This window comes from Ochlerotatus camptorhynchus, unplaced genomic scaffold (genome assembly GCF_037179485.1).
Source record: "Ochlerotatus camptorhynchus isolate MF236.1 unplaced genomic scaffold, CSIRO-AGI_Acam_v1.1 ptg000008l, whole genome shotgun sequence".
Taxonomy (NCBI): domain Eukaryota; kingdom Metazoa; phylum Arthropoda; class Insecta; order Diptera; family Culicidae; genus Ochlerotatus; species Ochlerotatus camptorhynchus.
Genome location: NW_027040500.1, coordinates 2,505,365 through 2,532,928, shown reverse-complemented (window position 1 = coordinate 2,532,928; position 27,564 = coordinate 2,505,365). Strand labels below are relative to the sequence as shown.

At 36.6% G+C, this 27,564-nt stretch overlaps 1 protein-coding gene across 24 annotated transcripts in view; it reads right to left on the bottom strand.

Annotated features, from left to right (window-relative positions):
* The window catches only part of pHCl-1 (pH-sensitive chloride channel 1), a 442,438-nt gene that overhangs the window by 61,013 nt on the left and 353,861 nt on the right, over window positions 1-27,564 (bottom strand). For 16 of the 24 annotated variants that reach the window (XM_065218428.1, XM_065218422.1, XM_065218457.1 and 13 more), the window contains one exon: window positions 5,984-6,198. In XM_065218428.1, the coding sequence (XP_065074500.1) occupies window positions 5,984-6,198 (215 nt within the window). Of the gene's footprint in view, window positions 1-5,983; window positions 6,199-14,966; window positions 15,120-27,564 lie in introns of all 24 variants that reach the window. The other 8 variants (XM_065218448.1, XM_065218482.1, XM_065218553.1 and 5 more) reach the window with 1 other exon arrangement.

Sequence of the window (27,564 nt, the reverse complement as noted above, 5' to 3'; positions counted from 1 at the left end):
CATACGAAGTCGAGTTTGAGAGGAGATTAGCGCTTCGTTTTTACTTTCAGGCTATACATATTCAGAAGCATGGAGAGAGCAGTGAAGAAAGCACAGGTCTAGTATTCAGTTCGTGGTTCGAGTCCCTTAGTCCGGCAATTTTTGTTTTCGACATGATTCATTTCACTTACTAATACACTCCACATTTTCCATTTTACATTGTATATCGCATCCTCGGTTCATACGGTCTCCACTAGCATCCTCTGATGATGAATCCCACATAGTTGTAAGCGAATCTTACATCCCTCGGTTGGGTGTACATATCACGTTTGTGAAGTTGGTGCACATGTAAAAAGTAAGGTTACACAACGCCACTGAAGATAACAATCACGCAAAAACTTTGTACCCAAAAAAGGAGCACATCAAGCTAGGTGATTGCAAATAATGCTTTGAAATATTGTCTGAATATTCTTAGATTTCTATTGAGGATGCAATTAGAGCCCCCTTGACTAAATGGACCATTTTATTGGATATTTTTATAAGCTCTCTGGGAAAAGAATATAGGTTGCTAAAATGACTTAGGTTGCCATGAAATGAATTAACCATTGAACCCGTCATCTTGCGACTTGACCTAATAAACCATAAGAAAGGAAATCAAATACCCTTACCAAAAATCAGAAATCCGTTTGAAATTACCAAAGATATAGGCAAAAATAGTAAAAACTGTGAATGGTTAGGATTGAAACTCGAAGAGCTAACACGTGCTATTCGAACCACGGACCCATTGCGGTAAGAAACAGTCCGCTTACTACTGCACAACCGGCGCCGGGAAGAGATGTTCAGCATAAGATCTAGAACAGTTCAATATGATGAAACATTTTGCACAGCTCTAGGTTTAATTAACATAAATTGAATTGTCTCATCACTTATACCACTCTACATTCTAAATAAGGTTCAGTCGTTAACAAAATTCACCTGCCTGTTTCTGAGCCAGATATTTTCATGATCACTACTTTCGCCTTTGTCGCTGCTGCAAACGGGAACATTGAATCGCAAATCAATATTCATATTTTATTAATACCGTTACATTCAATCTAAATATTGTTCCCAGCTGTTCGAGGAGCTTGTCGTATCCCTTCTCTTGCCTACCAGCCCTCGATGACGATTCTCTCCGCAGTTTATTTCTTAGTCGTATGTACAAACTACTGTCATTTTGGTGCAGTGATCGTAGGTACCTTGAAAACATGTGTGCCAGAATGTGACTGTTTTTATCTATTTTTAGTTAAGTGATTGAATTCAGAGATTATCGTTGACCGACAATATGAACTGCATTTATGATTCAGGAACTTTGTAGCTTGTGTACTTGAATAAATTGGGACATCCAGTGAATGCTGGATCGAGAAAATTGAAAACTTTGTATTCAATATAACTATGTGACATTGAGCGTCAAAGAAAAAAAGAAATCATTGAAATACCCTCCCTCAGACGACGGCGGCAAAGCAAACTATTGCATATTGAGAAGTCAGAACGAAGAAATAATAAACATAAAACCGTCTTGTGTCTTTGGAACCAGCCGCAGTCCTGGGTGCGCATAGAATGCATCAGGCGAGTGTAGTATTCCGGACATTGGAGTATATTGTGAATTCAAATTGCCAGCACGTACAGTGCAAGAGAAAGGAAAATGTACATCCGAAACAAGAAAAAGCTTTAGTTCTTTATTCATCTATTTTTTGTGCCAAGCTTTTTTACAGCCTTATAGCGGAGGACGAGACGGAAGGATAACAGCTACGTCAACCAATGAACGATAGAGAGAAGGGGAATCAATCGATTTACGAAATTAGATATTCAGGTCTCATACTATCGTGTGTGAGTGGCAGTGGAGTGGGTGGCTGGTGAACGCCAGGTTGCTGTATTGGATTGACAAATTCATTCAGCGTCGGATGGACGACGGAAGTTACAGTTGAGTGAAAATCGATTTTCTATTTTAGTTTGAGCAATGAGCTTGTTGAACGAAGGTTTGCAGTTTGGTCACCGGGGCTGATGGAAAAGAGCAGCGTATTGCACTATATATTCCAACTGATAAGAAGTACTCGGATGGCGGGAGTTCCAGACAAGTGAAATAAATTTTCTATTCTTAAAAAAAAAACGCTTAACACATTACTAACGCGTTTCGGTACAGAAATGTTGGAACACAAATATCAAGGAGTCCAAACAATTGAATAAATCTGGCATTCCAAGAAGAAATATTAGGATGTTTAAACATTTCTACAAAGAATAGTTCCATGCAAAATAACGAATCGGAATCTTCGATTTGCATGAAACTTTTCATAATTGTTTGTATTGGACAATGATTTTTTTTCAAAATTTGTCTATTTTGGACCTTGTTAAAATTTAAAATGGAACTCTCACATTTAAACAAAATTAAACACGGCAATGGCACTGAGGTTGAGGTCTGAGACAAAGTGGTCGATAAAGATAATGTACAAAAATATGTTTTAAGTCATTTAACGTAAAAAATCTTAAAAAGTGTTAAAGACTTATACCCCGTTCACATTACAGCGTATATCAAAAACTTTTTTGGAAAAACTGAGTATGCAAAATGCGTAAAAAAAAAATTGGAGGATTTTTTATCTAATTTCCGTCCTACTAAGCACTACCCACGCTTCACATATCTTTTTTGAACGGGATTGCACAAAAAATGGAATATTTCTATCAAAGATGACTTCTAAATTTATTCACCTTTCCATACGTACCGTTGGATTTGATAAAGGGTCACAAATTATTGAGATATTATTTTAAATCTAATACTGCTTCTTGATTCTAACATTCTACGAGTTTCAATTCCGTCCTAACGCATTGAAACGCCATTAGATTTCCTTCGTCCTACGGATACACGTAGAAAAAGAGGATTCGCTAGGAGCGCTTCTTTTGTTTTGAGAACAATGAGCGTAAATATTCATACATTGCGCTCTAATGGAATTTGTTGTAGCTAATGAACTAACGCATCGGAACAAACCTATTATTAATTTGTGCTTGGTGAAATCATTGATATTATTGATCTTTTGAGATCGATAGAATGGAAATGGGCGATTACGATGAAGTAGCGCTCTACCCTACTTAGATTTGAGCATGTAAGAGAACTTATTGAATTTGGATTATTTGGAAATCGCTCATCTAATCATTCAATCTTACGTTGGAAATTATTGATGCAAATACAGTATATTCAGTATGATCCCCTATGTCATATTCCATACATCTCAATTGAAGGAGCGAAGGTGTTGGCACGTACGTACACATCATTTTATTAACACAATCGTCAAAAGCGTGGTGGAAAACAAACGCTGTCAGTCACGTTAAACCTAATCGGGTTTGTTTTCCTGCACATGTTCGCTTAATAGTGTTCGTGAGAATATGCGGAAGTCGATAAGCATTTTACGAGATGTTTCTGAGCTGCTAATTTATCAATTCAGTAACTAAATTTGAAGAGAGCCAGTAACGTCAATAGCCTAAAGAATGCGAGAAGCAACATCAATATCATCACTTCTGTAAGGCAGCCACCCAAGTTACCATAGGCATGTTATTTCACCTTTTTGGCTGTATACAGCTGAACAACGGCTATATCAGTGTTTGTATGTTCTGATGAGGCCCGTATATAGCCAAAAAGGCGAAATAATGTGTCTATGGTTACTTGGGCAGTTTAGCCATTTTAAAAAATTACCAATTGGAAAATATGGCCTCTCACACCATCTACACTCAAAAAATTCCACACGTCATCATCATAAATATGTCTCACTCTTAATTTTGCACTTATTGTGAAACGCATCCATTTCATGTGCGAATCTTATGCTTTGAACCATGCCTCAACAATATTGGTTCGGATTGTGACACACTTGAAGTCTATGTGCATCACATGGTGATATCAATAGCTTTGCACCTCATAGTTCAATGTTCTACAATATTCTACTTACCGACTACAAGATTGAATCGACAAATAGATAAACAAAGTTGCCAGAGGGCAGAGCTTACACATAACTTTTTTAATGGGTCTGATTTGGGAATTTATCCTGGACTGTTGGGGAGTGCCGCTGCCGTTTTATTCGTTCAATCTCACTGGGCCAAGGTTATTCTCATATATGAGGTTGGTTGATAAGGATGAAGTCACAACTCACCTTGCAGAACAAGCAATTCACATCGCATTGAAATGCAAAACACTTCTGAACAGTAGTGTCATTCAATATGCAATACACTTGAATTGATAGAGAAAGATTTTAAACATTCCAAAATTTTAAACACTAGAAATCAACGTGTAGAACACATTGAACCATGCTGACATAAACTTAAAATAAATGTGACTGTGCATATGAAAATGCACATGTGTTTAAACACTTCGATCCGACGTGTGGACTTTTTTGAGTGTAGCGTTGTGTAAACTAAACATCATTCCGCAGACAAACAGACGTAGCACTTCATTCTGGATCATTGCCCACGCTGGCAAGCTAGCAACATTGTTTGCGGCTTAGCAAGCTAGCTTGTTTTCCACGAAAAACTCGAGAGATGTCGTTACTTATCGTCCTGTTTATTGAGGTACAATGTTTTCAAGAAAAACTTATTTAAGATAAATTTGTCAATACATAAATAAAGATCAAAAATATAGCTTCTGTTTGTCTGTGACCATTCATCCAATTGCAAGTGATAATATATTAATTCTATCATGCTCTAAGGGGAGAGGGATATAACATCAAGATTCTGTGGCAACGCACCCCGCACGCCAAAGTCACGAGTTCAAATTTTCATTCCCCGAACAAGTCACGAATAATCCAAGAGTGTTAAAGTGACTATAACAATAGAAAAAAAGGCCCTATCATTGCTATGAAATCAATTCATCAGCTAAGAGTGTATCATTTTGTAACTATACTATATTTGCAAAAATTCTTTGCACACGAAATTTGATTCAATAAAAAACATTTGAAAAAGTCGTCTTATTTACGCTTTAACCATTTCCAACTAACTTAGCATTTCACAACCACACGAATGACGCCAGCCTATTGTTGTAGTTGTTATAGTTTATTTAACAGTTAACCTGATTTTTCCGTCGACAGTGAACTGATTTCTTCAGAAAATCACTCCAGTGTCACACATAAAGAACGCTCACTTTGGACTCAAAACAATACTGTTCACAACATAAAGGCAGTGAAAATGTTAACTTCACTAGCGTTTGACATAACACTTTTTCACACGGCATCAAAGAAGAAAAGAAGACCAACAACACGTAAAACTTGAAGTACGAAACGTACATATACACAATAGATAGAGTAAAGATCAGACAGAAGGACAGAAATAGAGCTAGATAATCGTTTAGAGACAGTAGAACACAGGTTTGGTTTTAGGTATGTAGAAGTTTTCACCTAAAATAAAGTTTGTGCACGTAAACTGAACAGAACCTGTATAAAAGCGGCATTCAAAAATGAGAAAACTCAGCTTCGTCTGCACCTGGGTTGAATTTAATGCGAGGAAGGAAAACGATGAATGGAACTGAAGTGGTAATTTCCAACTGATTGAATTAAGAATAAAATGAAACTTTCCGGCAGATGATGTAATTGCTTGCGCACTTTGTTCACGTTCGTTTTTTTTTGCGGAAGTGCAAAGTTGCACCCAGTTTCTCATAGTTTTGCTTGAATGGTCTTATCAATTTCCCTCCCGTGACAAATGAAATCCCGTTACCGAAGTAGGTAGGTACGAACGGAAATCCCAAAGGAGTTATTTAAATTAAACGGAACAAAAAATGGTAAGCGAAATGAAATAAGGAACGGAACACAAACGAGAACGGGCGGGTTACAACTTTCTTTTTACTGGGGATGAACAATGTATACGATTCGGGAAGTGTATCTGTATTGGATCAGAGTGAGGGCTCGTTCTATGGCCGTTCAGGGTGGATTCGGGGACCGTGAGAGTAAGTGAGTGGTGGTTGTGGTGTGGAGAAGGGGGGTCGATTTCAGTATCCTACCTGAGTAACTGGATTCTCTCCGGGCCTATATACAACATTGTGCAGTGGTCGCTTCCTGCCGACGTAGTTGACACAGACAAACTCTAGTAGCGAGGCGTAGATGAAGCACATGCACACGCCGTCCCACACGTTCATCGCCGTCAGGTTCGACACTACCGGAAGCGTACTGCGGAAACCGTTGGAGGTGGTGAAAAAATTCAGCATTGTCGTGACGCCTGGTTCCGTTGGATGGTTGGTTGGGATTTTCGGATTGCAGTCGGCCGAATAGGTGATGACGATGGTCGACGTGGTTTGCGTTGAAACGGGAAAAGAACAGATAAAACTCATATCAGAGATAAATATTTAATGAAAAGTTACACGAATTATGCAGGCTGGAATTCTGGTTCCGGTGATTCTGTGTTGTGTTTTCATTTGGCCGACACGGTTGGTTTATGGGATTGAAGGTTTTGTTTGAAATAATGCTTGTTTTTGTTCGGGCATTGTAGAGTTTTGTAATTTATTTCGCATTGTTGCAATGTGGCTTTCGTTTATTTTATGTTTTTGAATTATAGTAAATTTAAATAAATAGGTAGTTTGCAGTTATTTAGTTATTTATACATCGTTATCTCATCCAAGCTTTTGAATAAAATGCAGTAAAGCATGGGTTCGTTTTTGTCTGACACCTACAATACGGTCGTTTCAATATAAGCGAACAAAGGCTCCTGGCTCCTGTCTATTTAAGCAATTTGTCGAGCAGCATTGCTAGTAAGACTGAACAGCTAGTTGGAAACCTGGTAGATCAGACATCCGAATAAAAGTTCAATTCAGTGGTGATTTCAACACCGCAGTGAAATTACATGCATATACTCAATATTATAGCCACTGCTGGCGTCGCTAGTACATTATTCCAGCCGAGAGTTGACCCCTGTTAATTAAGAATAATCTTTCACTTTTTTTCAAGTTCGAGCACCTACCTGAAAATGCACATGACACTTTTTTCAAAGGATATATCTTGGATTTTATTTATGTTTTTATACCGTTAGAAATATTTTTTTTTAGAAGCCACCCAAGTAACAATTCAGTAACCATTTGGCATCCACTCTGATTTATGATAGTTTTATAATGGCAATGAACAATCCATTTAGTATAAATACAGCATTTCAAAGTGTGTGTTTCCTGTTTTAAAAACCTTTTATAGTCTAGCAAGAAAGTCAAAACTGTCTTGTTTTAATAATAAATTTAAAACAGTTCTCAATCCCTCCTTAAAACGGCTCTGTAATCAAGCATAAACGTCATTAGCAATTGTTTATTAATGTCTTGATAAAATATTTTTTTAACGTGTTCTATCATTATAAAAGCAACCATAAAACCATTAGGTTTTGCATTAGAGCAAAATAGCGTTTATTGTTGCTTTTTAGGCTGGTATTTTTTCAACTTTCGATAATGTTTTATGAACTCGAGGGGCTCACTCCCTTCACTCTTCTCCGCCAGATGGTCAGTCGTTGATGGTGTGCGGGTTCTTCTAAAGAAGAAAATTTTGCTGAAATCGACATGAATGTTTTATCCTAACTATGATGAACCAACTTTTAAGTTATTATTGGAGAGTTTATGATGCACTTAATCATAAACTCCCAAATTACAGCTTAAAAGATGGTTCATCATAGTTAATAAAATCCAAATTAATGACAAGGAAATCTCGAAGGATGGACGAAGTAGGATTAAAAATTCAAGTCGATTTCAGCAAAATTTTCTTCTTTAGAAGAACCCGCAAACTATCTGAGTAACTGCCCCCAATCCATCGGAACAAAACCGCCTGGAGGAACCCGCAACTAAATATCGAAAGAAAAACAAACTTTGACGTTAAACTTTTTGCAGGCAACTTTGTCTCCATAAATGCTGCCATAAATCTGAACGGGTTAGAATCAAGCAAAATGGCTTTAGAGAAATACAATTCAGCCTGCAAGTTTTCTTCATAAAAGCCATTTTAAAACCTTATGAATTTGTTAAGGATTTCTTGAAAGCAACTCAACTTTTTCACAAATGACCCATGAAAATCAACTTTTATGCCACCGCTAAATATGTTACAATTAGTTTGCTTGTTTTTTACAATCATCGATTTTCAATCTATATTGCCATGAATTTAACTATATTTTGGTAAATTTAGCAATAAGCAAACATTTAAATGCGAAAATCACAAAAAAACAATCTCGGCCTAGTGCGATCTGAATTTTTTTTTCAATGTAAAATAATTAGTGAAATCGACGTTTTACGAAGGCGGACTTATTTTTTTCGATGTTTTCACGTACATTTCACATAACATTTAATCAGGCACTTAAAACTAGGCCACTTAATGAGAACTATTGTAATAAAGTTGGTTATTCAACAAGATTTTTATACCACCAGTTTCTATTTTAATTATTTTGATAAGATCGGATTCATAAATTCTTTTCAATCTTGATTGATGCTTTACTAGTGGATTCAGCAAGTAGCTAGGGGAAATGGCTCGGAAAGGGTTTTTATTATTGCTAAATAGCTTTTGTTGTAGCTTTCAAATGGTTTTCAATGCGTTCGTCATACAATCTTTTGCATTAAATCAATCTTGAAGAGCTTCGAGAATACACCTTTCAGAACCTTCTCCAGGGTGGGCCAACTAGACATATTCTAGTCTAAATGAGGTTTTGGTGGATGCATTTATGACAAAATAGCCTTGACCAGAGTTTTATGAATGTTGTTCTAGAGTTGCTTTGTAGTATTACATAAAACTTAAAATGTTAGAGTTGGTTGGAAATGCTAACATGTGTTATAATGCAGTTCTTCTTTACCCGCCAACAAGGCGGGAGTAGCCGTCAACAATGCTGATGATGGTACAGCACGCAACAACCACCCTACTGCTTTCTCTCTGAGATGATCACGTTGGTCATGACGAGAGGAGCAACACAATAGTTGGGTAAAGAAGAACTGCATTATAACACACCATCGACTGGAAATGCTCTCGCAAACGTGGGGCTTTAGGTAGTGATGAAAAACGTCGCTAGAACTATTCCACAGCCGCAGTCAGTTTATGAGCAACAAGAGGGACGCACATTTTTGCCTGTGGACTTGGAGACATACTTCAAGTCCCCGCGTACATCGTACGGGCTAGGCAAAAATGTGCGTCTGTCTTGTAAACTGTCGCTTTAATGGCCCTTCGCTCATTTTCAACTTCTATTCAATTTTCATACTGCCGTACTCTAACGGAACTATCCACCTACCCTCTTCTAAAGATCATTCTCTAGCTAATAAATCATCACACTAAAGCTTCATGTTAGCATTTCCAACCAACTCTGAAAATCGTTAACTTCGCGTATGAAGTAACATAAAAAACACTTTGAATGTTAAAATGTTACTTGGGCAGTACTCTTTCAGTAGTGAAGTTATAAGTTCCACGGTGTAGCATTCTAATAGATGTTTTTATTAGCTTTCAGGGGAAACTTGCAAGAAGAAATCAATCAGTTTTAATATGCTATCCCCTCGACAAAAACTGAAAATCAGAAAAAAATGATCCAACAATCGTATCAACCACCGTGTGACATGACCAATTGAACCATATTTAAGACATGGGAACTAATATCCTTTCAAACAAGATAAAAACAACAGAAGTCCGTTGAAAATTACCGAAGATATTACAAAAAAATGTGAAAATGCGATTCTGGTTTGATGCTCGAAGAGTTAAAAAAGCACGTTTTACTGAAAGATGCTACGAAACGCATTTTAAACATTAAGAGAGACTTGATCTCTTTTCATATAATACATCATGTTTTTCGATATTAATTTACACAGGCTTCCAGGCAGTGATGGATCGTTCTTTTGATGGTTTTCATTCCTATTTATTGTTGTATGTTAACATGAAATTCAGTTGAATTTCAAGTTAATCCATCGTAAAAGAAATAATTTCATGCTATTAATCTCGCTATTAAAATGCAAAATTTCCTCACCGTAAAGTCACACTCTGTGTTTTCACTGAAGGTGCACTCGAGAGCACTCTCGAATGTAGCTTTAGTAAAAACACAGATTGTGGATCTGTGGTGCGGAAATTTTGAATTTTGATTGGGAGATTAATAGCATCAAACTAACTACTTTAAGATGGGATAACTGAAAATTCATTATCCTTAAATACCCGTTACCTTAAATTACAAGTTGGATTGTTCAATAACTTTTATAAATCAAAGATCAGCTCACGATATAAAGCAGGAATCAACTCCAAGAGAGGGGCTAACCACCACGTGAACCAGCCACGTGGACAGCTTAGTGGAAAAAAGTAGGCTAGTGTCCTCGGTTTATACATTTTTTTTAAATTCTCATGGATAATTGTCCACGCAGAGAAAGGATATATAGTCCGAGGGATATAAATTTTGAGAATTTTTAACAGGAGTTTTCAAAAGCTTATATCTGTAAAATAACAGCTCATAATACAAAAGAAGAGTCGACTCCAAAGAAAAATTGATCTGTTAGCATTTCAATTGAGATGTTTAACATATTTTAGTTGTACAAGAATAGCTTATGATTTAAAGAAGTTTTTGAGTATATCAATTAAGTTAAGTTGGGTTTACAAAAAAAACCCAATGTATTAATCATAACAAACTATTCTTAAACTATTACCATCTGAAAGCAATATATTGAAAGTATAAGTACTGTTTCCTCATACATTAAGGGTCAATTCTGCGTTTTTCCGAAGCTTGTTTCGATTAATTTTAATTACATTGATAAGTGTCGTGTAACAGCATAAGTTGAACGCTAATTTATTTTTTAAACAATCAACACCCATCGAACCAACCATGTCAGCAGTAATTCTTGATCAGCTTTGCCAATCGAGAGCGGTGATTTTGTTTTCATTCCATGACTGTTGGAAGCTGAAGTATGAACTTGGGGGGGTAGGAGTAAGCGTTCGTATTTTCGGAGCCAGAATGTGTATTCGATAAATTACTGGAATGTCTATTTTATCATATTTCATATTTCAATTACTACACTAAGAATTTTGCTACACAGGTGCCAGGCTCGTCATCTCTACGCATTGGGATTGTCTCTTTTTGCGGTGCGGGAATGTTCAATTTATCCGATACCACTTCCTCTCTGCTATGGTTAATACCTACGTGGCTAGTCGATGTGGGTGTTGCAGAGGGTGGATCGGCATTGGGTTTGTCTCAGTGTTTCCTGTAAACAGTTTGCTAAGGTAGGCAGGTAGGCGGGCAGGCAGGCAGTCGGTGGGCATTTTTTACATTGTTTGAAACGACATTCACTCGAGCAGCAACAATAAAGAGGGAGACATATTTCCTCGCACGCGGATTTTCTATCTACAACATGTACACACGAACATACACTGCAAAATACCTCTCGTCGGCTTATCTGCTAGTAGGTTGGAAAGACAGTTCAGGGGAAAGTAGGGATAATTGGATGCGATGAAAGATACGATTCAGTAATTAAAAACAAACAGGAAAGACCATTAAAAATTGAAGCCAGATAAGTTGGCGCTCGTTAATGGATTGTGCCATTGCGTGAGGGAAGCGGATTTTTTATTTTATTTTTGATTAATTATTGTGAGATCAGCCGATGATGGTTCTTTGAGCCTTTCGTTTCATTAATACTTCGAATGTATGAAATGAATTTGACGCAAATACGGCTGTGAACGATCCGTTCGTGCATATTTATAGAGCTCGTTCTGTGAACTCATATGTACGTGCTTGGACGAAATTAGGATTCTTGCTTGACGGGAATGACAACCTTCTGCTTCTGCTACAATATTCATGTACAACCAACATGCAAAACATTGATATTCCTTATTATTAACGAACGAACATCATCATGGCCTCGATTCAACATCATCACCCGGCCAGCTAGATAGATTGAAAATTGAATAAAATCAATTGCAAATAGTGGATATACTCAGTTTGTGAGAAAAAATATTTTACTCATTTATGAGCAAGTGAAGAAAAACTGTGGCTGGCGTGTAAGTTTTACTCACTGATTCGAGCTATACAGCAGGAAAAGAACTTGAATCTTGAGTTTGTTATGCTCACTTTTGTTTACATTTCGTTTACTCACGCGGTGAGTCAGAGTTACTCACTGTCATAAAGAAAAGTAGACAATTTTTCTCTATTATTAACAAGTGAGTATAAGGGACTCCCACACTGAGTTTATTTGGTTGACCGTGCAGATCTGGAATATGTGACCTCATACGATGATGGTTGTCATTGTCGTTGCTCTTATAACTAAATTGAAATGTTAAGCATGTGCGTATAAATTATATATTGCATCATTGCAGGAGAATATCCGACAAAGTAATGAATATGAGCTGACGCGCATTGCATACGGTCAATCGATGCGTCACATAACATACACATAAATGGCGCAATATGGTTGTTTGATTGAACTGTTTATGTATCGAAGAATGAAAAATCTGCTTTGAGAAGCTATTTCCATGTTCTAGAACTTAGAACATTTTTCAAAGTCCGAATTTTTTTCATGTTTCTAAATGTGTTCGATTTTTCCTAGTTGAAATTTTGCAAAGCCCAAGACCCCGAAGAGTTTTCTAATCATCACATTTTCAAAAAATTATTTCTACTATTGGAATCTTAGAAATTTTTTTTATTTCGAGATTCAAAAAAACATTGATACTCTATCAAAACCTTGAAAATTGTCCAAGTTCCTTTAAGTCATAATTGAATTTAAAAATATTTCGAAGATGGCATCTTAAACTATCACAGTTCCAACATCTTAAAAATTTCTCCACATTTGAAAATTTTCTGGATCAAGATTAAGAATGTAGGTTTTTAATTGGGATGTTAGCGGAATACTCACAAGAGCCTAAAAAGGTGCGTATTTTCTATTTAATTCCACTTAGTATTTTGTATCCAAGACAGATACGAATTTCAACTACAATGTGCAGCCTTTACAGTATCATTCTAACTAAATACCTTTTGAAATCAAATCTACTTGAAATCCAATCAGTATTTTTTTCTAAAAAATAACTTGACATACAGTCGATAAACCGTAGCAATAAACATCTGATTTGACGCATAGTATCATTGGCCCTGGTGGTTGTAGGTGAGGCCTCAGTCGTTTATTCGAATCTAAATCGACGAAACCCATGCCAGGATGTTTGATGTTAACGGAATACTGCTGTGCTTGGTTCATCATCGACTGATACTGTGTAGTTAGACGTGGTCAGGCATACATGATGAGCAGAAGACGGGGGTGTAGAATGTTTGCGAATTAAATGAGCCACTCCGGGTTATGGATTTGATTGCCTACACGTTCGATATTACGTGTACGTTGGTAATGCACCCGAGTACTGAATGGGACCTGTTGGGTTCAAGTCTCACCGGTGGCTGTAATTTTTTTTTTGCAAATTTCCTCGCACGTGTCTTGCCCATAGTGAATAGTTTGCTTCTCAGTATCTTCTTTCCAAAAAATAACTAAAAACAAAAATAACTTGACTTGCAGTCGATAAACCATAGCAAGTAGATGTTAATTCAAGCTGAACATTGCATTAGGTCCTAAGTAACATTGACAGATTCTCTTTGTCGACTTTATCTTTGTGTTCCCAAGGACATGTAAAGACATTCACAGGTTTTTTCAGTACACAGATTAAAGATAAAATGATAAAAGAAGTTTTGACCTAGCATCTAATAGAGCAAACACAACAAAAAACGGTTATGTGCTCAAGTTATTAACGAAAGAGCTGACGAAGAGACTCGATCAATGTTACTTAGGACCTAAGGCAATGTTCAGCTTGAGTTTCTATACAGTGCCGATACTAAATGTTGTTACCTAAAGCTTTAACAAATTTAAATAGCACTTCTCAGTGCTAATTATTAACTGCAAATTTTCTGGTAAACGCAAAAGGAAAGGGCAATCTCTTGAGCCCCCTTCTGATGAAATCCATTTGAGCAATCAATTTGCAGCCAAAATCCGAATAAACTTTCCAGGCTTAATGCTAAGAAGGTCCCACTATTGTGATAATCACTGTATTTTAACAAGGTAAACAACCCTTTAAAACATTATAAAACCGTTAAAACTACACCGTAAAAGTTATGGCCAAAACTGTGTTTTGACGGATCATCCACAAATAATACTTCATAGAGCTCTATTATGCTAATAGATAGAGGATTGGTGTTTTGAACAATGATGTTTGTACAGTCAGTTACAGCATCTTTGCGCAAGACACCAGCCCTCTATTTATACTTGTCCAAAGAAAAAATGTTGAGTCTTACTTTTAGGAGGATTCAACAACCCGTGAGTAGCGTAAATAATGGGGCTTTACAAGCCTAGAAACTTCTCTGCAGACACGATAAAGCGCTTTGGTGTAATTAATCAAGATCACGTTTTTCGTTTGGACCACTGGTATGATAAAAGTACAAGTGTCTTATAAAAATTCTACGCTGGTGTCTTCAAATCGATTCTAGATGAATGAAATTTTTTCAGTTTGTATATGTAGGAGAAGATATTTAATAATGGTTTAAAATTCGAATCGAAGAGTTAATGGTACAAATAGACTATCTAGAAGCAATTTGGTGGGTTATGATTTTTTAAGGCAATTAAGAACAACATTTTAATGGTCTTCCCCTATTATCAGTAATTATGACTGGTTAATAAGATATTATCTAAATAGCAAATCATTTGTCTTTTAACGAGAAAAGTCAAAAGCATTTCAAAGCCAAGCCTATTATATCGATAGCTTCAGCATGTTGTAGCACAGCATGAATTTCCAAGCATTTCGACTCGCTTTGCTTCAGCTATGTAAGAATTCATCATCGGAACTAAGGGGCAAGAACGGAGCACAAACAAAAACCTAGGACATTTGCTTTAATACATATAAAACTACGCAGTAACATTCATTTCAAAATGCAAACGGTAAAAGTATGGTGAATGAACGCACCCGTAGCTTCGCTAGATTTGAACATGGGGAAAGATTTGGGGTAGGCGGACACATGGCTAGAAAGCTTTGATTTGGCATCTGTTCACTTACCTATCATAACGCGAGCCGGCACGGCATTCCACTCCAGCCAGAAGGTAATGAAGGACGAGGTCACCAGAATGATGCCCGGTATGAACACGGTTGTAAAGTAGAACGCTCGGTCACGTGTAAACATAAGATCTACTTTCAGGCAACTGTAATTACCTATTTGAGCATGTGGGGGTGTTTGTGGTCGTTTAGATACATCGTGCGCCAATTGGGATGGATTTTAGTCAGGTTTTCAATTTGCATCCAAATGTGTACATTTTGTGTCATTTACACGTGCGTTCGTGGAAAAGAGATATAGAGAAATGAAAGAAGAAAAAAGGAAAAACAGAAACGTAAAAGCAGATCAAGCTAAATTTTGATCAGTCGATTATCGGATTTGCTTAATACTAATTTCGAACATTTGGTTGAAATATAACTTTACAAATCTGTAACCTAAAAGCGTAAGATTAAAACAATAATTTATCTGAAAATCAATGGAAGTGGTTAGTGAGGTTAATAATCAAACAATAATTGATGTAAATCATTAGATTAAACATAAGCAGAAAATCGAAGGCAGTGGTTGTAAGATCGCATTTTCCGTATTTCGGTAAAACGTTCAAATGTCATTTTATCTATGTTTATTATGTGGCTAGAGACTACTTCTTCGCACATCACAGCACACTCCGTCCTTAGACTGAATGTAGTAGGAGTATTGATTTAAAAAAAATTGTCCTCAGCTAAATGGCAGTATTTCTATAAGTGCAGAAAACATGGGTATGAGATTGATGCTAAATTTGAAATTTTCGCATAGTGCTCAAACGGTTCCAAATTGGGTCCTGATTAGCGTCTCAATATTTGAACTCATTTAGTAAGAAACTGACTTAAAATAAACCATTTGAAGTTTATATGGAAATTACTATGGAAAAACATTTTTTTTTTTAATAATATCTATCTAACAATTCACGATATCGCTTTGCTTCAAAAAATGATTGCTGTGCTTGAAGGCATTTTTTCCCTTGATTTGTTTTCCGTCAATCTTATTTTCCGTACTTAGTACCACTGCTACTGATTAAAGCCCTACAGAAAAAGTATGGACCCAATTCCATGCCCAGAATTCATATATAAAATGATTTAAAAAGTTTAGTATAAGCATTTAAGTGAAAATAAGAGGTACGTTAAAAATGAATGACAGATTCGTAAAGTACGCATTTGGTACGTCACATTTCCGTAGAAATCTGGTCGATCGACTCGGTCATTGCTGAAATCGTATGTCTATCCAGCGAGACACGGCTTTTCCGGGAAGCTTTGAGGTACGTTCAAAATCCTTGAAGGTACGCTATGGTACGCTATTGGTACATTCCCTGGCGGTCGGTAGCATTGGCACTTAGTATGTAAAACAAGATCGGCGGAAAACAAATCAAGGAAAAACGAAACTAGGTATTTAGTTTGACGCTTGGCTGAAAAACTATCCTGCGTAAATTTGTGGGTGAGAAAATTTCCCATAAGAATAGCTATAGAACTTTTTAACAGTGCAATATGGTAAAACGCTAGAAGCCAATGACAAAAAGTTTGGCTTTCCCATACTAATATCCACATAAACTTCAAATGGTTTGTGCCAAGCAGTGTTCGGAAAAACTCAAATCTCATGCATGAGTTTATGCGCCTATGAGTTTTGCCTTCCAAAATTTAACGTCGCAAAAATCACCGACGAGTTTTTAGGTTCAAAAATTCATTTCTGTATATGTTGGCGCTTATAATTGTTATAACTATTGTTTGTGCATCAGGGGTTGGAAAACTAACACAACATGCATAACCATGGTATCAATTGACTTTTGAAAGGACTTTATGAGATTAAAGCTGGAATGATTTTTCGGCGTTGTGAGTGTGAGTGCGTGAATATGCATGAGAATCTCAAGCGTGAATTTTGTTTGCCGCATTCGCACGGGAGTTTACTCTCGCAGGGAGGCTCAATGAATGAGATTTGAGAATGATTTTCCGAACACTGGTGCCAAGTCAGTTTCTTACCAAATGAGTTCAAAATTCGGGCGGCTAAACAAAACCAGATTTGCAACCGTTTGAGCACTGTGGAGCGAATATTTCAAATTTTTCATCAGTCCAATAGGTATCCCTGGTGAAATAAAGCGAAAAGCTAGGGCAAGACGAATAAAAAAATCTTTTAGAACAGTATTTCCCTTAAACACTTTGAAGGGCCTGTGCAATTTCATATTGCAATCAAATAAGGTTCACTTTTGATCTGAACCTGATTTGGCACCGATTGTGTAGATGATTTTAACCACCCTATTGGCCACATGTAATATGCAACTAAGGCGGGATAAACGCATGATATTAGTGATGCATTTATTTTATTTAAGAGGTTTCAAATGAACTGATGAATTGTTTTCTATTTATGTCCAAACAATGAAAAATATGTGTCTTAATTAGTTTTTAATGCGAAAAAATGATTATCTATGCATCAATTACGTTAATTTAAGGCTTCCGCTCACTTCACTTTTTTTTCTAGGAATAATGGAATCATTATGTTAGAAGTAATTTTTTAAATTTTAGATTACAAGATGAGGTTGGGTTGTGAAGTAAGTGTTTGACACAGTCCAGTCAATTTCGCTTTCATATAGTCACATTCATAGCGAACTCAGAGTGAGCGCTCACGAATTATACAATTGCTGATTGTGACTCTCTGAAAGTGAAATTGACAGTTTTTAATATGGCGAACTGATTTACAGCTTATAAACATCTTTATAACATCTAATGATTTCATAATTCCGAAAAACATTTTTTATAGCTTAGTGGAAGCTATCATGGTGCAAAATTAATTTTTAATTATTGTATGGATCATTTGCAATATATTTCAACATTCTGTCAACATTTAGCAGATAATTTTTATAATTGTGTTGCTAAAATTTTCATAAAATATGGATCAAATTAATATTTTGTTTGGAACATTCACACTGTTTTAGGGATGTTCACCTGCGTTTTATAAGCAAGCATGGGCATATTCATTAGCAAATTGATATTTTTCCTCTCTCATACGCTCTCGATATCACGCGTGATCTTGAGCAAAATATCATGCTTGATATTGATTTGACAAGCTCCTTTGCTATTGCATTGCGTGACTATTCACAACGTATAAAGTTGAAGCTGAGAGTTGAATCAACACAAAAATGATTCTGTTGCACCTCTCGCTCTTAGAAAGAGAAGGTATAATAATGCTATCTCTTATTTTCTTTTCACCGATGGCAGTCACGAAGCGGCTGCTGCTAGTCGTTAAGGAAGTTTCGGTTGCATTCAGAAAGCCAAAATCATGAAACTCAATCTCACCACAGCTTGGTGAGATTTGCAGCTGGTGAGTTTTGTTAGCTTAATATTCTGAGCTGCGATATAACAGCTTGCATTATTTTGATATTTTTCCAACACTGTCCACACGCTTATAACATCAGAAACAAGCAGCAGCTTGTGCGAACCGCACTGATTTTGTTCGAATTCTATGTGCTTCTATTACTGATCGCAGAATTGAGCAAAACGTATCATGACTGATTTTGTGTGTAGTAGTGTGGATGATTCCTTACCTATTATATTATTTATTGCATGGTGAGCCGCTTACGATTGCATTCTACTGAGCAGGCTTGAAAATGCTCATTACAGCTAAAATGCTACTTTTAGAAATTATGAAACTATGAGAGATTATATTAATATATTTTATTTGCAAGATACAAGAAGAAGAGCTAAAATTTTTGTATGACACATAAAACCTGTCAATTTACAGTGTCACAATTAGCTATTAGCTAAAATGACTAGTACTCACTCATCGCGATTACTCATTATAGCTAAAATAGCTAATTGTGACCTCTGAAAGCAAAATCTACAGGTTTTGTGTGCCATATACAAGCTTTTTCTTTTCTTCTTGCATCTTACATATTAAAAATATTTTTATAATATCTCATAGTTTTATAATTTTGAAAAGTAGCATTTTAGCTGAAATGAGCATTTCCAAGCCTGCTACTAAGTGAGAATTTTGCAGTTTTGAACATAAATTGACACATTTAAATTTTAAATTGGTAGTAACTCAGAGGAAAGCATTGTTCTAATACATAAACGTTAAGCGTCACGTAAATACTGTTAAACTTCTGTTCAACTGATTTAAATCACTCAGACAAAAAAATCTCAGTCGGCTATTTATATCGTTAGCATTCAGTTTTTACGCTTTTAATCAGGTTCCCCTCGGTAGAGGAAATTGTTCGGCTACCTTTCAGTTTATCTTTCGTATCTACTGCTGTCAGTTCAAAGTCTACCTGAAGAGTCACTTGATTTAAACAATTTAAACTCGTTGAGCAATCTGTAAGGATGACTACTTTGGTTTCTGTTTTGCTCGCACTAGTGAATGAATTTTCCCATGCTTGTTTATAAGTTTGTATATGCAAAAGTATGTTTGCTGTAATAGATACGCTAATCTGATCTAAGGAGTTCCGGAATAAGTTTAATCAAAAGGACAAAACAACCATTAAATTTTTAAACAAAATTAGATACTTATCTACTGACCTAAATTTTCATAAGAATACAATGCTATAATTAAAAAACCTATCTGAGGGCAAATTCAGAAAACTTTAGAAAAAGTTTTCGGATTTTCTTGGACATATACTTATCCAAAATTCATAGCTCATGAACCAAGTAGAAAGATTGTTCTGTACTGAAATGATAAGGAAAATTACTCAGCAATCCATAAAAAATAAAGTCTGCAAAATAGTTTCCCTGAAAATTTGCACGGTGTAGGAAAATTACAATTTGTCTGGGTAATGAAAATGATTTTCAATGCTTCAATACTTCTCATATTTCACTGGTGAACATTTCAGAGTTTATCGGCCTGGATCAACTTCTCAGATTTTTCCTAAATTCACGTACTTTTAAAATCCATAAATCATATCGTTGAAATAAACTTCCTAAATTTATTAACTGGTAATATTTTCGATTAAAATTTTCACAGTTGAGGAAAATCTCAATGAAAAACAGGAAACATTTTTGGAGAAACGAATTTTTTATTTAATAACATTTATCTTACATGATCATTTTTTATCCTTCGCCGCTGAAAATTTCAGAAAGGTATTGTTTCCCACCAAGCTGGACTAATAAGTGCGTTTTCACTTATTAAAAGTGTGATTAAAGTGCGAGCTTCCATCTAATCGTCTTGGTGTCTTCGGTGCACTTATTTCTTATGATACAAGCAATAAGTGCCTCGAAGACACCAAAACGATTTGTCGCAAAGGTGCACTTTTATCACACTTTTTTGCATTTTTGGAGCAGTCCAATTTCAGATGCAATCAGCAATATCTCTTACTTTGAGTATTTACCGATGGTATTAACTCAGGTAGACGGCAATGGCAAATCCATATCAAAATAGTGTCAAATAAATATCTTATTATATTATTGGTTAGTTTTGCGCTATAACAAGTTAATGGTTTATTCTACTAACAAAGTATAATATACTATTGTTATTGATCGGCATTTAGATTAGTATTGTTAGGATTGAATTGGTTTTCTAGTATAAAATAACACTCAAATTGAAGGTATTCATTTATCTCATACTACGGACATTATTTACAATCTACCTTATGGATCTCAAAAGTGATCTAACAGTTTATATACAATTACCTACATATGGATTCTATAGATATCAGACAGGCAAATATTAGATCGCGATCACTCATTTAGATCCCGATCGTACATCTTAGACATGTAAACAACCGATCCGAATACAAAGCAGCGCAGCTGAGAGCTGTCAGATTAGATGACTATGTACCATTTTAGTGATTACCAGAAGTCCGTACAATATAGACGATAAACGGAAAAACGGTCTACTTTAAACTATCCGAAAGGTCATCTTGTAGGTTGAGGTCAGTGTTCGCCGTGTATGGTTTTCTAACAAGTGCGTTTGCTAGACACTTTGCCATTTTTCGTCGTCTGATAGACGTTGATCCAAGTCTCAATTACGACGAGACTGTTCGATCTGGTGATCAAACGACCAAGTGTTTCTCGGCCCCTTCCTTAGTGAAAAGGAGGTTGAGCTATGATAACTGACGTCCTAAATATTGAATTGACAAGCCTGACATAAGAAGTAAAAGACCAAAAATAATACCTCAGAAATGTTCTACGAATAACGAACTAATAAATAATTTTGTTATTATAATACATGACGGATTCTCAACGCCTTCTCTAGCAGGAACTTGACACCTTAAATTGGTATGGATGAGCCTGACATAAGAGGTAAAATACCAAAAAATATTACTAAAAAAATGTTCCCACAATACCATTTCAATTCAAAATTATGCAATTGAAGTATCAAAACAATACCACACAGGTATTTTTTTGGTATTCAAATATCAATTTTTTTTATTTACAAAGTATTTTGCACGTATTTTTTTTTTGGTTTTATTCTTTAGTATTTCACCTCTTTTGTCATGCTGATAAACACCAAGTTTTGATATCAGATCAGAATTAGGTATTCCTAAGTTATTTTATCCTGCTCGGGATACCATAATTTTTTATTTAAAAGGTCTTCTAATTGTCTAAAAACTGAAAGATCACATTTTGTTATTTTAGTATTCATTTGTTATTTTACAAACTATTTCGATAGCTGAATAATATCAAATCAAGGTTTTGTACCACAAGCATTTCAAAATAAGATATCATACCATATTAAGATGTTTTTATGTTATCGGTTAGTTAGAGGTCAATACCCGAGCAGGAACGAATATCTCGATACCCTAGCAGGAACCGATAGCTAATCGATAACAAATGAATATCTTAATGTGGTATGATACCAGATTTCTGTATGCTTGTGGTATAAAACCTTGTTTGGATATTATTCAGTTATCGAAATATTTTGTAAAATATCAAATGAATACAAAAATGACAAATTGTGATCTCTCATTTTCTAGACAATAACACCTAAAAGATCTATTGAATTGGTATTAGAAGACCTTCAATATAACAAATTATGATATTCTGACATCTAAAAAAGCATCTGTTATCCGTCTGTAATTGTAATAACTAACTTATTTATTAGTTTATTACAGGGTTGCTTCCATTCACTTGCTATAAAAAGATGTTTTTCGGAATTGTGCAGTCAGTAGATGTTATAGTGGTATGTTGTACTTTTAAGTAACAGGAAGAGGGTTTAAAGTATGTGTATGACTCATAAAACCTGTCAATTTCGCTTTCAAAGCGTCACAATCGGCGATCTTATGATTCGTGAGCGTTTACTCTGAGTGAGCGCTCACGAGTCGTAAAATCGCTGATTGTTACGCACTGGAAGCAATATTGACAAATTTTATGTGTCAAACATATGCTTCATGACCTCTTCTTGTAACTTACAAGTACTAATTGGCATTATACTATTTCATGATTTCATAATTCCGAAAAACATCTTTTTATAGCAAGTGAGTGGAAGCAACCCTGGTTTATTATTCGTAGAACATTTTTGAGGTATTATTTTTGGTATTTTACCTCTTATGTCAGCCTCACTAATACCATATTTAGGTTACCAGTTATACTATTTTCATACCTGAGTTTGGTATTAATAAGTTATTTTTTCCTGCTCGGGATACCTTAACTCGAGCAGGAAAAAATAACTTATTGATATCAAATTCAGGTATAAAATTAGCATAACTGGCAACCTTAATATGGTATTAGTGAGGCTGACATAAGAGGTAAAACACCAAAAATAATAGCTCAAAAATATTCTACGAATAACGAACTAATGACGAATTTAGTTATTACAATAACAAACGGATAACAGACGCTTTTTTAGATGCCAGAATATCATAGATTGTTATTTTGAAGGTCTTCTAATACCAATTCAATAACTCTTTTAGGTGTTATTGTCCAAAAACTGAAAGAACACATTTTATTATTATGGTATTCATTTTATTTTTTGCAAAATATTTCGAAAACTGAATAATATAAAATCATGGTTTTTTACCACAAGCCTACCAAAATCTGGTACCATACCACATTAAGATAATCCTTTGTTATCGATTAGCTAACGGTTCCTGCTCGGGAGTGCCTTCCCGAGCACCCAATCAGGGAAAAATAACTTATGAATACCAAATTCAGGTTTGATACCAACATTTGGTGTTGATCAGCATGTTATAAGAGGTAAAAAACCAAAGAATAATGAGCAGGACCCGAGCAGGAACGAATATCTCGATACCTTAAATTGATATGGATGAGCCTGACATAAGAAGTAAAAAACTAAAAAATAATACCAAAACTATGTTCACACAATACTACACAATAATTATGATAAAAGTTCTCGGCAACACTGTTAGCTATGTATACCGCTGCGTTTGGTAGTTAATTACTTGCACTTGTTTATGTTGTTATTACGGTTATAAATTATACCTTCATCGTACTGCACATAAACTGCAAGTGACGTGAATTTCTTTCGGTGTGTTGTGTTTTCGTGGTGATGTTTTAAAGTGAAAGTGAAGCACTTTAGAACATTTTTTACACACATTCCTAATCAAACACCACGCGATTTTTTTTCGAAGCGCCATCTACCAGCAAAATTTTGAAGCTTGCGAGCTTTTGTTGAGCTCGCGGTGAAACTGTTGCAAACATTTTGGCGCATTGCTATCGCCTGCATTCTACCGTTGTATTGCACTTTCGCCGTCAAGCTTACCTGTTCTGTTGTTGCATACTACTCTAGGCGCATTACTTTAAACTGTGTAGTAGCGCTGCTTTGGCAATCGCATCAAATCCTGAGAATTACTTCAATCCTGTGTCACTCCTGTGCTACTGATGTCATTGACGATTCCATTTCATGCAGCGGCTTCTGCAAAGCGGAATTTCACCTCAAATGCGTCAATATCACTTCAGCTGTTAACGATGAGATGAAAATGAACTCGCAATTGTTCTGGATGTGCAGGTCGTGTACCAAATTAATGGATGACATTCGTTTCCGCAATTCCATTCGAGGCGCTTATGAGGCTGGGCAAGAACATGTCCTTGGCGATCATAATGAGATCGCTCAAAGAATTAAGTCGGAAATCATGAATGAACTCAAAAGTGAACTTCGTCTGAGCTTCACCGCTTTGATAAATTCCAGTGCACTTACACCAAAATCATCAACTCGTAATACGAATGCCTCTGGGTCTTTGCGAGGCCGACGATTGTTCCGTAAACCTGAAGCTGCTGAACGCCGTCAACAGGATTTGATGTGTGGAACTGCAAGCTCAATATCTCCATCTATCGGCACTTTTGCTGTACCACCTCCTAGGCAGACGTTTTGGCTCTACCTTCGCGTATTTCTCGTGACGTCACAGTGGAGCAAGTACGTGAACTGGCGATGCAGAGGTTAGGAATAAATGACGTTGAGACATTCAGACTAGTCGCCAATGGTAAGAATGTCAGCAGTCTGTCATTTATTTCGTTCAAACTCGGTATGAGTCCTGAGCTGAAAGCAAAGGCTCTTTCGACTGCAACGTGGCCAAAGGGAATACTATTCCGTGAGTTCAAGGACAACAGGAATGTTATAAATTTTTGGAACCCTTCTCGAACGCCAAATGCCAATTTATCCCCCAGCATGGAGTCACCCAATTACCCGGATCACCAAGACAACGCCATGACATAATAAGTGACAAATCCCATCGCTGCACAGAGCTCGTCAACCAATCTGTTTCTGAATGTCCAGTTTCGTCATTGCCATCATGTTTCACTTGTCTCTACCGAACTTCATCCAAACTCTTTGCCAGTCCAGCAAATTCCATTTGGCTTGTCTTATCAGCCACAGCTAGGCAGCTGTACACTGGAACGCACCGAAGTTGGCCACATGGAAGCCCTTGTACTTCCCACCGCAGTCGAGCCATTCCAGCCAGCGTTCAGCAGTCGTCCCGGCCCTGTGTGTGGGAGTAGTGCAGGGGTCTTCCAACTCGACAGCAAAGGCAAGTCAACTTCTGTTATCGATTCAACGACTCCTGATCCACTCATTGCTTCCAGCCAATATTCGCCTGCACCATCAAGGCATCCTTCGCAAGTTGGTCAGATTCTAGGACGTATTGAAACTATACCTGCTCCTTCAGACTTGCTGCTGTATTATCAGAACGTCGGTGGTATCAACTGTGATGTCGACGATTTTCGCGTAGCTACCTCGGATCTTTGCTACGACATCATTATTCTCACGGAGACATGGTTGGATTCACGCACGCTCTCTCGTCAGATGTTCGGCGACGATTATGAAGTTTTCCGTTGCGATAAGAATGTTGCTAATAGTCGGAAAGTTAAAGGTGGAGGTGTTTTAGTGGCTATACATTCTAGGTTTAAAGCGAGGTTACTAGAAAATAATTCTTGGACATCCTCAGAGCAGGTGTGGACGTCTATTAAACTGGGCGATCGTACCTTGTTTCTCTGTGCGGTTTACTTTCCTCCCGACCGTATACGGGAGCGTGACCTCATCGAAACCCATTGCCAATCGGTTTTCTCTGTTCTGGATACCGCCAAAGCAACCGATGAAGTTATTGTGTTTGGTGACTTCAATCTCCCGGGGATTTCATGGAAAATAAAACTCGCAACGGCGTCCTCTATCCTGACATGGATCACTCTGTCATCCTTTCCTACGCTTCGCTCCTTCTACAATTACAGCTCAGCCACTCTTTCTCAAATCAACCATGTTATTAACCAGAACAACTTTGTTTTGTAAGCGCCCAGGACATGGCTCCTTTCTGGTGCGCTGCTGGTGACGTTATGCATGATGCATGATTTTAATATTTCACCTGCCACCGTTTCCTACGATTTTCGCAACGTCGACCATGGTAGTATCGCCGAGTTATTCTCCAATTTAGATTGGAACGACTTATTGAACACCGTTGACATTGAGTCCGCCGCTCAAACTATTTCCAATGTCTTGGCATATATCATTGACAAACACGTTCCGAAAAAGATTCATCATCATACGACCCATCCAACATGGCATAAGAGCGAATTTCGTCGACTGAAATCCAGAAAGAGAGCCGCTCTTAGTAAGTTCACCAAGCACAGCACACTATCCCTTCAACGTCACTATGTCAGGATCAATCACGCATACAAACGAGTTGCGAAACGGTGCTTTCTTCAGTATCGACGTGGATTGCAGAAAAATTTTATGTCACGTCCCAAGCAGCTTTGGAAGTTTGTCAACGAACAACGTCATGAAGCTGGTCTGCCGTCGTCTATGACACATAATGGTAACATGGCCTCATCTACGCAAGATATCTGTCAGCTGTTCTCTGAAAAATTGGCTAGTGTCTTCACGGACGATAGACTGAGTGACGACCATGCCCGACTGGCTGCCAGTTACGTACCACTCTCTGGCCAAACCATGAGCAGAATTGACATCAATCAGATTGGGCCCATCGCTAAAAATCTGTTATCTATAAATTTTATCAAGATGAACGCGTCATTGGGACGGTACTAATGGAAATTTTTGGTAGCTTTTGAAAATTTAGTCGATTGCTGAATTTATGTATGGCCCCAATTAGGGGCATTTAGGACGACATTACATAAATTTCCCCAATTACTTAAGTATTCAAAACAAAAAAGAAAGAAAGAAAGAAAACATATTTTTTTTTTCGTATATTGGCCAGGTTTTCAAAGTACTCCTCTGTGGGCCGGTTTGGTGCCATTCTAAGAAAATCGTAAAACAATCAAGAAAACGATAATCTTCATAGCTTTCCTATGCCAGGCCGTTTGTTTTTCGGTCATTTCTTAAAAACGGTAAAAGACATCACTCTAACATTTTAACCAGTTAAAGAAAAGAAGTTAATGTTCATTAATTAAAATGGGTTTTTCTGGTTTTGCTCCACCATGAGAATTTTTGTTGGTAGTATTTTTAGATTATATTTTTTAGGACTGCTGAGATAATTTTATTTCATTTCAATGCGTGATGACCGGGATATTCTGAAAACTTCATCCTGAAATTCCCGAAAATTTAACTACCCGGAATAATAAGATTTATTTTCGTTCATAGTAACATTAACTCAAGCTGTAGGCAAACTTTCAAAAATTGTGTGACCCTTCGGCGCATTTTGTCCGATATTAAAAAAGTAATCCCTATAACTTTTGCAATTGTTACTTTTGATTACACGAAAAAGTTATGAGAATTTTGGTGCCCTGAGACCGTTATATGCAAGCGGCTCTTATGACATGAGAATCAGTTAAAAGAAAAGATAAATTAAATGCAATCAAACACACTTTTCTTAGAGATCCGTATGTTTCGTGCAAGGAAATTTCTATAAATTTATAGTTTTCTCATTAATATGTACCTTCTAATACCAGACCATGTGTGTATTTAATAAAATCTACCTTTAACAAATGTTTATCCAGGAGCCATTTTATATCCAATTTCATTCTATTTTTAAAAAATCTCTCTTAAATGACTTCATATATCTAGAATAATTCATAAGATTATGAAAACCATAGTCCAGGGTGGCCAGCGAACCGGGAAAACCGGGAATACCGGGAAGTATCCGGGAATTTGAAAAGTAACCGGGAAAACCGGGAAAAACCCGGGAATTCGATGAGAGAACCGGGAAAAATAAATTAATCACACCATAGGATTACATTTTCACACCAGAAA